This window comes from Colossoma macropomum, unplaced genomic scaffold, assembly GCF_904425465.1.
Source record: "Colossoma macropomum unplaced genomic scaffold, Colossoma_macropomum, whole genome shotgun sequence".
Taxonomy (NCBI): domain Eukaryota; kingdom Metazoa; phylum Chordata; class Actinopteri; order Characiformes; family Serrasalmidae; genus Colossoma; species Colossoma macropomum.
The window spans coordinates 2,444,759-2,459,321 of record NW_023494795.1 but is presented as its reverse complement, the minus strand read 5'-3'; the positions used below and the strand labels follow the sequence as shown (position 1 = coordinate 2,459,321).

The window sequence follows — 14,563 nt, the reverse complement described above, 5'->3', positions numbered from 1 at the left end:
CGGATACGGTGGTTTATTTGGAACGAGTGCTGACACCAACAACCAAGCAAAGCAGACTACAACACAGTTCAGTAAAATTAAGGCAGCCTATGTTGCTTGGAATCAATGTAAAAGTATATATATGCAAGTATACATGCATATCAATGCCGGACCCTAATGGCATAGAATGCATAAACAACTTGCAGTGAATAACATAAATATAAAGCTGGTTCCAGCTGAGGTCAAAAATTTTTTAAAGGTTTGACATTTGACTGGTTAACATTTAATCGAATAGTCTTTTTCACACCTGTTTAAACACAAACTCGATGGCCCACAACTTTCACAGACACTCCTACGACTACAGAGCCCACGCCATGTCATTTCCATCAGGACTCCCCCGACTCCTTTTCCACCCTTCTTGGGTTCACAGTAAAACACCACGAAACCTGGAACTTTTTGCAAACTGGCAAAACGTAAGCGCTTAATATTGAGGTCTATAACTGCTGATAAGCACAACATATATAAATAAATAAGGCAAGGACAACACAAATGTGTCAAGTCGTTTGATCAAGCTCCCAAACATGTTTATATAGGCCTACATAAATATATATAAGCATATATTAATGCATCCTGCTTGTGAAACACATTGTTCACACAAGTCAGTACTCAGGTCTAGATACACAACACACCAACACAGCAGGTTCTATAAACGTTGTACACAGTAGTAATTTCACTTCTTAATACTAAAAGATTCAACACAACAAAACTGGTGATGGATTTGTGAAGAATATTACTTGCAAGTTGGTTTGCAGCTCAGCTCGATCAGCTTGAAGGTGGTTTCCATCAGTCAGCAATGTTTAGTTGGGGAGGGGTTGTACAGGAAGTTCTACCTCCCGACCACATCACGGTTCTTTCCCCCAACTGGTGTGATGTCACTTTTTCCTGGTGACCAGCTCGTAGAGGTGTGTTAAATGGAAACGGTGAAGTCCCGCTCGTGAAGCCGTCCACTATAAATTAGGCCAGCGAGCGTAAGGTGATCATAACCTGCACAGGAGGACACAGGGTTACACCTAAAGATCGAGAAGACTCAGACATGAAGCCATACAGCATCGCAGCCATCGGCATTCTCCTCTTCGCCTTCTGCTCGGTGACTTTCAGCCAGAGTAAGTTTTTCACCTTTCAGTTACACAGTTTCTTAGTTCGTAAAGCGTCTTCTGAGTTTGTTGGTTACTCAGAATGGCAAAATTCACAGACATTCTTCTTTGTTAAATTATTACTCTTGCTTGTATTGTATAAATGATAAATGTTCTCACTTCAATTTCAGATGGTCACATGCCTGAAAGGTGCTGTTTCAAGGAGAACTACCTCACTTCACCAGTCCCTCAACATAGGGTTATGCGATTTGAGACCACGAGCCCTTCATGCACTGACCCCGGCGTCATGTAGGTATTTTTTAGCTAAGCAGAGATGAATCTATGAATGTAATGTGAATGTAATTTTACCGTAAATAGAGCCACGACAGCCTTGTTTGTAAGTTAATCCAAGTTTCTCTTCAACTCCACAGATTCCACACAGTTGCACAGAAGCAAATCTGTGCTAATCCATCTGACAAGTGGGTGAAGAGGCTGATGAAATTTGTGCAGAAACAAATGAAGAGCGCTGCCACAGAGGCCGGTTCTGGAGAGAGCACTGACCCCTAAAGGCTCGTCTATAAGCTAACATCATGGACAAGACTGTTCTCAAACTCTTCTGTTTTATTGGACTCTTCAGTAGTTGCTTTGCAACCTATCATATTTCCTTTTTGTTTGGGCAAATTGCTTGTATATTTTAATATACATTGCTTGTCAATATACATGACTTTTCTGAATTTCTTTGTCTTTTTTATATGTATGTATATATTTTAATCATCTTCATGCTTTAAATTAATATATGCCCTTTGAAAGACAATAAAAAAAGCATTTGAAACACAACCCTTTTCAGATTTTCTTTAATATTTGCATGGCATCATGTTAACTGTTAGCTTGTCTACTGTGGCTCAATCCAGAATACAAGCCTATTGCAGCTCAATGACATGTTAAATTAATAAAGAAATGCATTTTATCTTACATGGAGAATATATTCTTTTCCACTATGTTGGTCAGAGAGCTGTAAACAAATCTATTTATTCTTGATTCTTCCAAAGGCCGCAGTAAGGATGCACCCCTTTGAACACCTAAATTAGAAATGAGACCTTATAGCCTCACAGCAAAATGAGGACCGCAGGGTCACAAACGTTTAGCAAAGGATCAGGATGAGGTTAGAGGCAGCCTGAGCAACAACTCACACATTTCCTAGCCAATCAGAGCACTTATAAAGCGCACTCACGGAAGACTTGGTGAAATTATGTATAATTTGGCACATTTTGCTGCCCTTTCACCAGTGCTGCTCTAGACAGTAGCCTAGTTTTCCTATATGGATGCGGTGGCCATGTTTCGGTGTCACACAGAGACTTGAGAACATTTTTATTTCATTAAAGTATTTAGTTTGTTTTTTATAATCATTATGTTTCAAACAAAGGTTAGATTTGTGCTAATATTTTTCAATAATACAGGGTTGCTTTAAAATGACTTTTACTTACAAACATGTTTTTACCATCAGAATTAGTACCTTCCCTAAATTGCATGTGAATTCCATTCAGTAACATATCTTAATTGCTAGTCCACAGAATCTGATTCTCAGTCTTTTTCTTAGAGGTCTAATTTTAATCATAGGTTTATTCCACAGATCTTGCCTCTGTTTGAACAGAATTTCTGCTTAATGTTTATTGTAAAATAAATAGTTCTGACTGGCTGAGCCGCATTCAAAGCCATTGTAAAATACATGATAGATGCACACCTATGATCACCTCACAGCAACTGAACTCTGTATTATTGCACCACAGCATGAAAAATCCTTGTGCTGTTAATAGAATAATCTGTAATGCTGCTCATACGGAGTATATTGATGAAGTTAGAACACATTTTTGTTTAAACTGAGGGGCTGACAACTTATTTTCTTGACTAGAACAAGGCTGGACAGCGAGCTAACAGGCTAAAAGACTCCATAATTAATATCACAGGCTTGAATGAAAGTACTTATGTATGATCCATTTTAAAACGGCAGTATAAAGTCTAAAGAATGTCACTTGAATGTTTTACACACTTCAAATGTTCGTGTTTCAGTCAGAAGTCACGTCAAACCCAGGCTGAATCCCAACTGGCTCCGTACTCTCTAAATAGTGTTCTAGCTATGAAAGCTTAGAAATTCTAGCCCCCACAGCCAAACATACATACATCCATCATCTAAACCGCTTATCCTTCTGGGTCGCGGTGGGGTGCTGGAGCCTATCCCAGCTGTCATTGGGCGGAAGGCAGGATACACCCTGGACAGGTCGCCAGTCCATCACAGGGCAGACAGACAGACATACACAGTCACACACACACTCACACCTAGGGGCAATTCAGCATGTCCAATTAGCTTAACTGCATGTTTTTGGACTGTGGGAGGAAACCGGAGTACCCGGAGGAAACCCACACAGACACGGGGAGAACAGGCACAGAAACTACCCTGGTCGCCCGGCCGGGAATCGAACCCAAGCCATTCTCGCTGTGAGGCGACAGCGCTACCCACTGCGCCACCGTGCCACTGTGCCACCCCCACAGCCAAACAGTGCATCATCTATCGAGTGTGGATGTGTCCGAGTCCCAAACGACTGTTTCTTAGCTGTATTTTGCTCTGTTGGGCTGCAGGATCCAGTATTTAAACTCCTATGTAGTGCACTATGTAGGGAGCAGGGAGCTGTTTAAGATTCAGCCCCAGTGTAAGAAGAGGGCACCACTGGATTGGTGCTAAATAAGAATCGCAGTGGTGATTTAGTGACCAAAAAGTACATATAAAGAGAATGTTTCTGCATTAAACAGTGCTGTGTTATCATATGTTTATTGATATATACAACAAAAAGTTAAAAAGGTTATGAAATGACAGCAATATTCAGCGATGGGTGACCGAACGTTCTCCTCATTCAGCAGTCAGGGGTTGCTTACCATACTCTACATAACTACATTTCTTGGTGGAATACTTATGTTGATTATTATTAATAATAACTTAAATTATTTCTGAAAATCGTGTATTTTATCATATGTCATGTTGGCCACCATTTCATTTACCTGAGTCAATAAAATCACAGTAACTCAGGGCCTCTTGTGGCTAATTGCTTTAAAAACTTCTTTCATCACAATTCTCACACCTGTCATTCGTTTATTGTAATGTTGCTGTCTGGTGTTAACCTGACGAGGACAGGGTCCCCTGTAGGTCCATCATTCCTCTTACTCTGAGGGTTAGAGTTTCTCCTGTCCCACTAGACTCGTTGATTTTTTATAAAACGAGCTTTGAGAACATTGGTTGTGAATAGTGCTGTACAGGTAAAGCTGAAAATAAGCTTTAAAAAAGCTGATCTTACATGTTGACTGTGAGAATCAGTGTGTTGTGTGACACACAGGAAGCTTTCTTGCTGACACTTGCACTTTTCTGAGATTGCTGAGATACCTGGACTTGTTGCATGAGCAGCTACGAGCTGTAGACCAAATTTCTTAGAAGCTAAAACGAGCAGTTTCTTTCTGACGATCTCCAATGCGAGTTTCTACAGCTGTTACAGTCTCACGATTCCATACTGATAGTTCTGTTTTTTCCTGTGCTCTACCACCAGTTAGTAAATGAGCAGGGATGGAAAATACCTAAGTATTATTTTGGAAGATTTATCCCTCCTGATACTGAGGCCTGTACAGACTACAGACTCGAACTCTTTAATCATAGACACAGCTTCACCTGCCTCACATCACTCTGAGCTTTTCTCATTTTCATACTAACAGATCATCACTGTGACTTGGAACAGGAGTCGCTGACGTTCATGGCTTTTCACTGTGATACGCTCCTAACAGTAGACAGTCATTTTCAATGGTAACAGTGACTGATTTTCATTGATTTATTTTTCACTGTTACTCTGATAGGCCTCTAACAGTGCAGTGGTCATTGGTTATCAGTGGCTGATCTAAATACTTTTGTCCATCAGTGGGGCGGTTCTTTTTTTCCTTTTCTTTTTATTCAATATTTATTTAATATAATTAATTAATATACTAGCTGTAAAATCTTGTCCTGTATTCATATTGCTCTTTTTTGTTTTTATTTTGCCACCTGGTGTTAATCAGAGGAGGATGGGTTCCCTTTTGACTCTTGGTTCCTCTCAAGGTTTCTTCCTCTTGCTCTTGGGGAGTTTTTCTTTACCCCTGTCACTCTTGGCTTATTGAATTATTGTGTGTATATATATATATATATATATATATATATGTATGTATGTATATATATATATATATATATATATATATATATAAACAAACCTCGTATCTCCAAAACAGTAACTTTACAGGAGAAGGAAAAAAACTTCTTTATTCATAATGTAAGTCAATGGAACCAGACTTTTTCCAAGTCATTTTGAGCCGTTTCTTCATAATGTAAAGGGCAACAGGCATTTTCATATTATGTCAAAAACTGAAAAATGACAAAAATGGATATATAAGGTTTTCTTCCAACGGCAGTGAAATATATACATGTTTGTACTCCTTACATTTTCATTTAGACCTTCAAATGTTTTTTTGCAAATTTCAAAAAGCATTACATTTTTTATTTTTTTCTCTTACAAATCAGTCGTCACATTTTATTTGCTTTATTTAAGACATCCATTCAGATTCTATTCTGTGTACAAAAACAGTGCAAAACTGCACCACCCTCAACCATGGGAATTAATTTTTATTGCAAGAAACAGGAAAAACGCCTATTAGTCACAACACCACACTGCTGTAAAGTTAAATTCAGTACATACATAGAGTGATATGACAATAAAAGCAATTATGATAATATCACACTACGTCTGCACCAAATTTTACCAACATTTAAGAGTTTACTAAATGAGTTCAGGCACACTTGGTAGTCTAGGTGACGTAGAGATTGACCTTGTAAAAAAGCATGCCCTGCTTTTGTTATCTTTTAAATGTTTCCTTTTACTCAGACCATTCATTTGATTTCCGCTTAAAATGGCCATTAAGTACAATATATTCACTTTTCAGCAGCTGAAAAAAGGCAGAAAGCATATATTTGACAGAAATATTTGACTAGATTTTACAGTTGCCTTAACAACTAAATATAATATCAGATTTTTCAGTATTTAGTGTGTCCACACTTTGACTTTATTACAGCTTCCACTTTTTCAGGAGACGTGCTTTCAGTTTTTCAAAGAAATCTGCAGGGATGTTTTCACACACTTCTAAAGTTCAGTCTTAGAAGTTGGTTGAATTTACATCACCATTCAAATAATCCCAAATACAAGTTTACACTCAGCAGTCTATGAAACCCTAATCCACATCTCCAGTTTCAGTGATTTAGTGCAAATACTCTTCTTAATTGTCCATTTTCTTTTCTCAGTTTTCTCTAAAGGATGAGAGCTTTGAATACTGATTATCAGGTGGTGACAGCTTTGGTTGGTCTATCAAGTCTTGCACAGTTGTTAGAAGATATAAGTGTATTATTGTATTTCTAATCTAATGAAAAATGGATAACTTGTGCTTAATTGACTGGCAATGAAATAAATGAAGGTGGTCTCTGACTCTGTACAGTACCGTATATACCTATATTTTTAGTTCTATACTTCCGTGTTTATTTGAGTAGTATTTTGACACAGAACCCAAACTTTCACTGAAGTACAGTTTTTCTACCCCTGTTAATGACCCATCATCACATTCAAGGGCTACTCAAGAATTCCAATAAGTCAAGGATAAGGTAGTAGATATATATTATAACCAATGCCAAAGTGGGTAATCCGGACAGTCGGGAGAATTCTTAGTGAGCTATTAGCAATTAGAACATATGAACATATATAGAACATATGCAAGATATTTTTTATGTTTATTTATTTATTTATTTATTTTGCAATGTCATCACAGATATGTTGACTGAGGAATTAACAGTATCACTGTTGTGTTGTGTTTTGACAAACCTGAGGGTTTGTCAGGGTTTAAGATTCGGAACAAAGATGAACAAAGAGCCAGACATCTCCCACTGACCTCCGTCGAGTTTGCAAGTGAATGATATTGGACACTTCAGTACACATGAGTGTCTCACTCTGCTATCGAGTTTTTCAGTAATAGTGAATCTTTTTGCTGTTCATTCTTTTATGTTTACCTTCCTAAACAATAAGACTCACAGTCACCACTCTGACACTAAAAGACTCTGGCATTTATTATGAACTCTCTTCTTTACCTTCGTGAAAGCGAGACTTCCAGTGTTAGTCACTCTGCTGTGGGCCTGTCCCCATATCGTAATAGCTTCTTCAGTCTAGAAGAGTAACAGGCAGTGCATGATTTCCTCTGATGCTCATGAAACCAGCCACTGCAACTGCACATGCAGCACCGAGCAGCACAACATGGTAGAACATGAGGACTGAGTGCTTGATGCTGCCTTTGTGACCAACACAGGCAAAAATATCAATTAACACAGATCAGGGAGGAAAAGGAAGCTCTGCCATTCATTTCACTCAGTGAGAGCAAAGCTCTCCCCTCACAGACCCTCAGCCGCAGAAGGCAAATAGCATTACAGGGGCTTGAACTCTGAGGGACAGTTTCCCAGACAAGGATTAAGCCTAGTCTTTCCAGGGTGATTCACCACTGACACTGTCAGTGACTGTCTGGGAAACCAGCCCTGAATGTCAGAGCTCTGTTCTGTTTTCCATGTTAACTGATTGATCTAAATAGGAGCATTTAAAAAAGAAGTGTCTCATAATGAAAAATAGGGTCAGTTGAGTTATGAACTGCTGCTATACTATATAGTATTTACAGTATATAGTATAACTATATAGTACTCTCATTGTCCATTTTATCAGCTCCACTTACCACATAAGTGCACTTTGTAGTTCTACAGTTACAGACTGTAGTCCATCTGTTTCTCTGATACTTTGTTAGCCCCCTTTTACCCTGTTCTTCAGTGGTCAGGACCCCCATGGACCCTCACAGAGCAGGTACTATTTGGGTGGTGGGTCATTCTCAGCACTGCAGTAACACTGACGTGGTGGAGGTGTGTTAGTGTGTGTTGTGCTGGTCTGAGTGGATCAGACACAGCAGACACAGATTGGAGTTTTCAAACACCTCAGTGTTGCTGCTGGACTGAGAACTAAAAACATCCAGTCAACAGCGTCCTGTGGGCAGCATCCTACAGTGTTTAAAAACTCCAGCAGCACTGCTGTGTCTGATCCACTCACACCAGCACAACACACACTAACACACCACCACCACGTCAGCGTTACTGCAGTGCTGAGAACTCCCAACAGTACCTGCTCTGTGAGGGTCCATGGGGGTCCTGACCACTGAAGAACAGGGTAAAAGGGGGCTAACAAAGTATGCCTAGTTGCTTATATAGAGCACATGCAAGCTACAAAATATTACACTACAAACATTTATTTTTAATTGTCTTTTTTCATTTGTTTTACGAGATTGGTGGCATTTCTGTGCGTCCCCCCTCAAACTTGGTTGCTTGATTCGAACCTATTGAATTTAATCTCCAGTTTCAGATGCTTTAATACTAATTTCACAAATTCTGATCTGACTCAACACTGGTGGACTTAAACATGGCTCACTAGGAATGAAAGGAACGCTGCCAGGTTTCATATACTCCTTTACTTTGGTTATGCTAAGCCAAGTGTGATCTCACCTTCAGCTTCTGAGGAAAACCACATCTGCCGACATGAAGCGGATACAGCCACATCTTACAGCTTATCAGCACCATCCATCTACTATATATCTCCCATACACACATTCATAGAGTCATCTGATCTACCGCAGAAAACACTTTACGGTCTAGAGCTCATTAACTGTAAATATTTGGCAGGAAAACAATAAACTCGCTGTGTTTTTATTATTTTATCTGACAAACTGAACCTAGAAAATACTCCTAAATTTCAAAGGCCCTACATGCTTTGTGACTGATTTCGCACAACTTGCTCACTAATTATAGAACTGATTGTTAAACATACCACAGAAATACTTCAAAACGTCTAAATGTTATTCAGTATTTATTACAGTAATGGGTATTTATTATAGTTTGTAGCTGTTGAAGGTAAATCTTAGATGGCACCAGATTTATTATGTTTCACTGGCACGTTCTGCAAATATATGAAAGCAGAGTTTATGTTCTAACATTACCACTTAAATTATGACATGTTGTAACCAAACAGTCATTCATCTGTGTTATTCCACTCACTTAGGCCTAGAAGTAAACAACCTGTGATGTGTATGGGGTTTATAAGAAAGTGCAACAGCGGCTTCTATATTCTACCACTAAGAGTACAGGTGAACTATGATAGACAAAAATACCTGCACAAGTATTAAATAAGGTTTAGTTTTATGATATTTGACCTCCAACATCTGATCATGATTCATTAGCATGGTTTATTATAATATCCTTGCAATGTGTTTGGAATGATTATGCTTTGAAACAAACTCACTGGATTAATCTAGGAAAACTAGCATCCCTAATTTCACTCTAATGCTCTTTAATGATGTAACCCTTGTGTGGTGTTGATGTGTTTGTGGACCCACCACATTATTGTTTTTTTAAATCAATACAGCCACAATAATTTATGTAAAAAATACCAGATGTGTAAAATATCTCAAGTGTCCAGCGTAGGGTTCTCCTTTAGCAGCTGTAGCCAGTCAGCAGCCTGTCCATGTTGTCCACCCTCACACACACACACACACACACACACACACAGACTAACAGCAGGCCATCTCGGCTCTTTCAGTGCGATTTTGGAGATCATCCAGTGCTGTGGAACCAACGACGAACGCTCTGAGCGCAGAACGCTTTCTGCTCAGGGGTCTCATCTCCTCTCAGACTGAAGGAGCCATCTTCCACTGACAGTCAGAAACTCTATGACCCCCTCTTACAATTGGATTGTGATTGGTTCCTCAGCGCCTCACGGTTGTAAAAATATGGCGCTTTGAAATTGGATGAATCTTTTTGAATCACCCTGTATATTAAATATTTTATTAAATATTAGCCCAAGTTCCGAAGAATACATATTTTCATAGATATATATTTTATGTTCATACACATATATATACATTAGGTATATGATTTATCTTTTAGGCAGGATTTATCTTTTAATCACGTTAGTTTTCCCAATGCACCTCCCTCAACAATATACCTTCAACGTTTTGGTTACACATTATCCCTGTAAAAAAGATACACATCTTTAAAATGGTAACTTTTCAGGAGAACGCAAAAATGTTCTTAACTTTTAACATAAATTAATGTGAAGATTTGATCTCAAATCATTTCAGAGCATTTCTACTCATTTATCCGTCTTGAAATGTTTGCACAATGTAGAGGAAAGCTGCTGTGACAGAAAAAATGGAGATACATATATTTATTTTTTTGGACAGCAACATTGTGTTTATTTATTTATTTATTTATTTATTTATTTATTTAGCAAAGTCATCAAAGATATGTTGACTGAGGAATTAACAGTATCACTGTTGGTTGTGTTTTGACAAACCTGACCAAAAGTATTTTCGGTTCTAAGGGTTTGTCAGGGTTTAAGATTCGGAACAAAGATGAACAAAGAGCCAGACATCTCCCACTGACCTCCGTCGAGTTTGCAAGTGAATGATATTGGACACTTCAGTACACATGAGTGTCTCACTCTGCTATCGAGTTTTTCAGTAATAGTGAATCTTTTTGCTGTTCATTCTTTTATGTTTACCTTCCTAAACAATAAGACTCACAGTCACCACTCTGACACTAAAAGACTCGGCGTTTATTACAAACTCTCTTCTTTACCTTAGTGAAAGCGAGACTTCCAGTGTTAGTCACTCTGCTGTGGGCCTGTCCCCTATCGTAATAGCTTCTTCAGTCTAGAAGAGTAACAGGCAGTGCATGATTTCCTCTGATGCTCATGAAACCAGCCACTGCAACTGCACATGCAGCACCGAGCAGCGCAACATTGTAGAACATGAGGACTGAGTGCTTGATGCTGCCTTTGTGACCAACACAGGCAAAAATATCAATTAACACAGATCAGGGAGGAAAAGGAAGCTCTGCCATTCATTTCACTCAGTGAGAGCAAAGCTCTCCCCTCACAGACCCAAATAGCATTACAGGGGCTTGAACTCTGAGGGACAGTTTCCCAGACAAGGATTAAGCCTAGTCTTTCCAGGGTGATTCACCACTGACACTGTCAGTGACTGTCTGGGAAACCAGCCCTGAATGTTAGAGCTCTGTTTTGTAGGGTCATTTGAGTTATGAACTGCTGCTATACTATATAGTATTTACAGTATATAGTATAACTATATAGTTGTATCTACTCTCATTGTACATTTTGTAAGGGGTCACTTAGTGCACTTTGTAGTTCTACAGTTACAGACTGTAGTCCATCTGTTTCTCTGATACTTTGTTAGTCCCCTTTTACGCTGTTCTTCAGTGGTCGGGACCCCCATGGACCCTCACAGAGCAGGTACTATTTGGGTGGTGGATCATTCTCAGCACTGCTGTAACACTGACGTGGTGGTGGTGTGTTAGTGTGTGTTGTGCTGGTATGAGTGGATCAGACACAGCATTGCTGCTGGAGTTTTTAAATACCTCAGTGTCACTGCTGGACTGAGAACAGCCCACCAACCAAAAATATCCAGCCAACAGTGTCCTGTGGGCAGCATCCTGTGACCACTGATGAAGGACTAGAGGATGACCAACACAAACTGTGCAGCAGCAGATGAGCTATCGTCCTTGACTTCACATCCACAAGGTGGACCAACAAGGTAGGAGTGTCTAATAGAGTGGACAGTGAGTGGACACAGTGTTTAAAAACTCCAGCAGCACTGCTGTGTCTGATCCACTCACACCAGCACAACACACACTAACACACCACCACCACATCAGTGTTACTGCAGTGCTGAGAAGGATCCACCACCCAAATAGTACCTGCTCTGTGAGGGTCCTGACCACTGAAGAACAGGGTAACGAAGTATACAGAGAAACAGATGGACTACAGTCTGTAATTGTAGAACTACTATATGATCAGTGGAGCTGATAAAATGGACAATGAGTGTAGAAACAAGGAGATGGACTTAAACATGGCTCACTAGGAATGAAAGGAACGCTGCCAGGTTTCATATACTCCTTTACTTTGGTTATGCTAAGCCAAGTGTGATCTCACCTTCAGCTTCTGAGGAAAACCACATCTGCCGACATGAAGCGGATACAGCCACATCTTACAGCTTATCAGCACCATCCATCTACTATATATCTCCCATACACACATTCATAGAGTCATCTGATCTACCGCAGAAAACACTTTACGGTCTAGAGCTCATTAAATGTAAATATTTGGCAGGAAAACAATAAACTCGCTGTGTTTTTATTATTTTATCTGACAAACTGAACCTAGAAAATACTCCTAAATTTCAAAGGCCCTACATGCTTTGTGACTGATTTCGCACAACTTGCTCACTAATTATAGAACTGATTGTTAAACATACCACAGAAATACTTCAAAACGTCTAAATGTTATTCAGTATTTATTACAGTAATGGGTATTTATTATAGTTTGTAGCTGTTGAAGGTAAATCTTAGATGGCACCAGATTTATTATGTTTCACTGGCACGTTCTGCAAATATATGAAAGCAGAGTTTATGTTCTAATATTACCACTTAAATTATGACATGTTGTAACCAAACAGTCATTCATCTGTGTTATTCCACTCACTTAGGCCTAGAAGTAAACAACCTGTGATGTGTATGGGGTTTATAAGAAAGTGCAACAGCGGCTTCTATATTCTACCACTAAGAGTACAGGTGAACTATGATAGACAAAAATACCTGCACAAGTATTAAATAAGGTTTAGTTTTATGATATTTGACCTCCAACATCTGATCATGATTCATTAGCATGGTTTATTATAATATCCTTGCAATGTGTTTGGAATGATTATGCTTTGAAACAAACTCACTGGATTAATCTAGGAAAACTAGCATCCCTAATTTCACTCTAATGCTCTTTAATGATGTAACCCTCGTGTGGTGTTGATGTGTTTGTGGACCCACCACATTATTGTTTTTAAATCAATACAGCCATAATAATTTATGTAAAAATACCAGATGTTTAAAATATCACAAGTGTCCAGCGTAGGGTTCTCATTTAGCAGCCGTAGCCAGTCAGCAGCCTGTCCATGTTGTCCACCCTCACACACACACACACACACACACACACACACACACACACACACACACACACATATATATATATATATATATATACACAAACATACACACACACACACACACTAACCACAGGCCATGTAGGAGGAGAACAGAGTGAAGGACACAGCACCTCCACACTTTTACTCCCCGCGGGTTCAGCCCAACACCACATGTGTAATATAAATGTGTGGGGGGTGAACAGAGTGAAGACACTGAAAATGGGTTATTTTAAATGTTCTTCACAGAAAATGAGCAAAGACCAAGAATCTGAGGTTGAAATAACAATAAATCACATCATTTTTTCTTTTGTTAAAGATTGAAAATGGGTCCCACAGACCTGAACACCACACAAGGGTTAATCAGTATAAATAAAGAGAAAGAGACGTGGTCAAAATAGGATTTTATAGTCTAATCTTAAAGCATTTTCCTTCCATATCATGAAGTATTTCTAATTGAAGCACAGTATCAGGGAGGGTCTCTGAGCCCACTGAGCATTATCACTCAATGAAAGGTGGGGTTGGTGGGAGAGGGAGGTGGAACATGATATTACTGGTTATTATTATACCCCCACTTCCAACAACTGCCCCTGGTAAAGGGTAAAAACAAGAATTCTGTCTTTTAAATTAGATAATATGACGCTTTATGCTTAATATTATCAGATACGTGGTCACGCATCCTTCCGGCCTCGATTCTCACAAGGACTCCATCTCCCAGAACCGCTTGGGAGATCACGTGACTGAACTTCCTCATTCAACCAATCACTGCTCTAGTTCTGCTGAGTATTGAATCCTTTCACTTGTGTTCCATGTCACATGACTTGTTTAGTTGAGAAGCTTTAGCTTAGCCAGATTGCGAGGTGGTGCTTCTCCTGCAGAGCTACTGAGCGGCTCTCCTGTGTTTTTGTGCTCTCCTTTTTCGTGTTTGGACTGTTTTTCTGGATTTCTGGTTTCTCCCTTTTGTCTTTGCCCTCTGGTTCTGGTTGCCTTTTTGTACCTTTGTGCTGTTTTGGATCTGACCCACGCCTGTTTACGGACCATGATTCTTGTCAAACCCTTTGATATTAACGCCTCATCTTTTGGTTTTTACTGCGAGCGTCTGGCCCTTTCTGTTATGTTACACACATGAACTAACAATGCAAAATATCAGTTTTGATTTCAGGTTGACTTGGTTTAGTGCAGCTTTCCATTATGGCAATCCATCCATTTGATTTTTTAAAGCCTGAGAGGAACCAGTACAGTCTCTCCAATCCTAGTAAGTATCTGGACCTGTG

General features: G+C 39.3%; 1 protein-coding gene across 1 annotated transcript; it reads left to right on the top strand.

The window, feature by feature from the left end:
* The first annotated feature begins 240 nt into the window (after positions 1-240).
* On the top strand, positions 241-1,949 carry LOC118816121 (C-C motif chemokine 18-like). The gene is made up of 3 exons (XM_036582630.1): positions 241-1,142; positions 1,304-1,421; positions 1,544-1,949. Exons 1-3 carry the CDS (start codon positions 1,073-1,075, stop codon positions 1,677-1,679), a joined length of 324 nt encoding a protein of 107 aa, XP_036438523.1. The 5' UTR covers positions 241-1,072; the 3' UTR covers positions 1,680-1,949.
* The last annotated feature ends 12,614 nt before the right edge of the window (positions 1,950-14,563 follow it).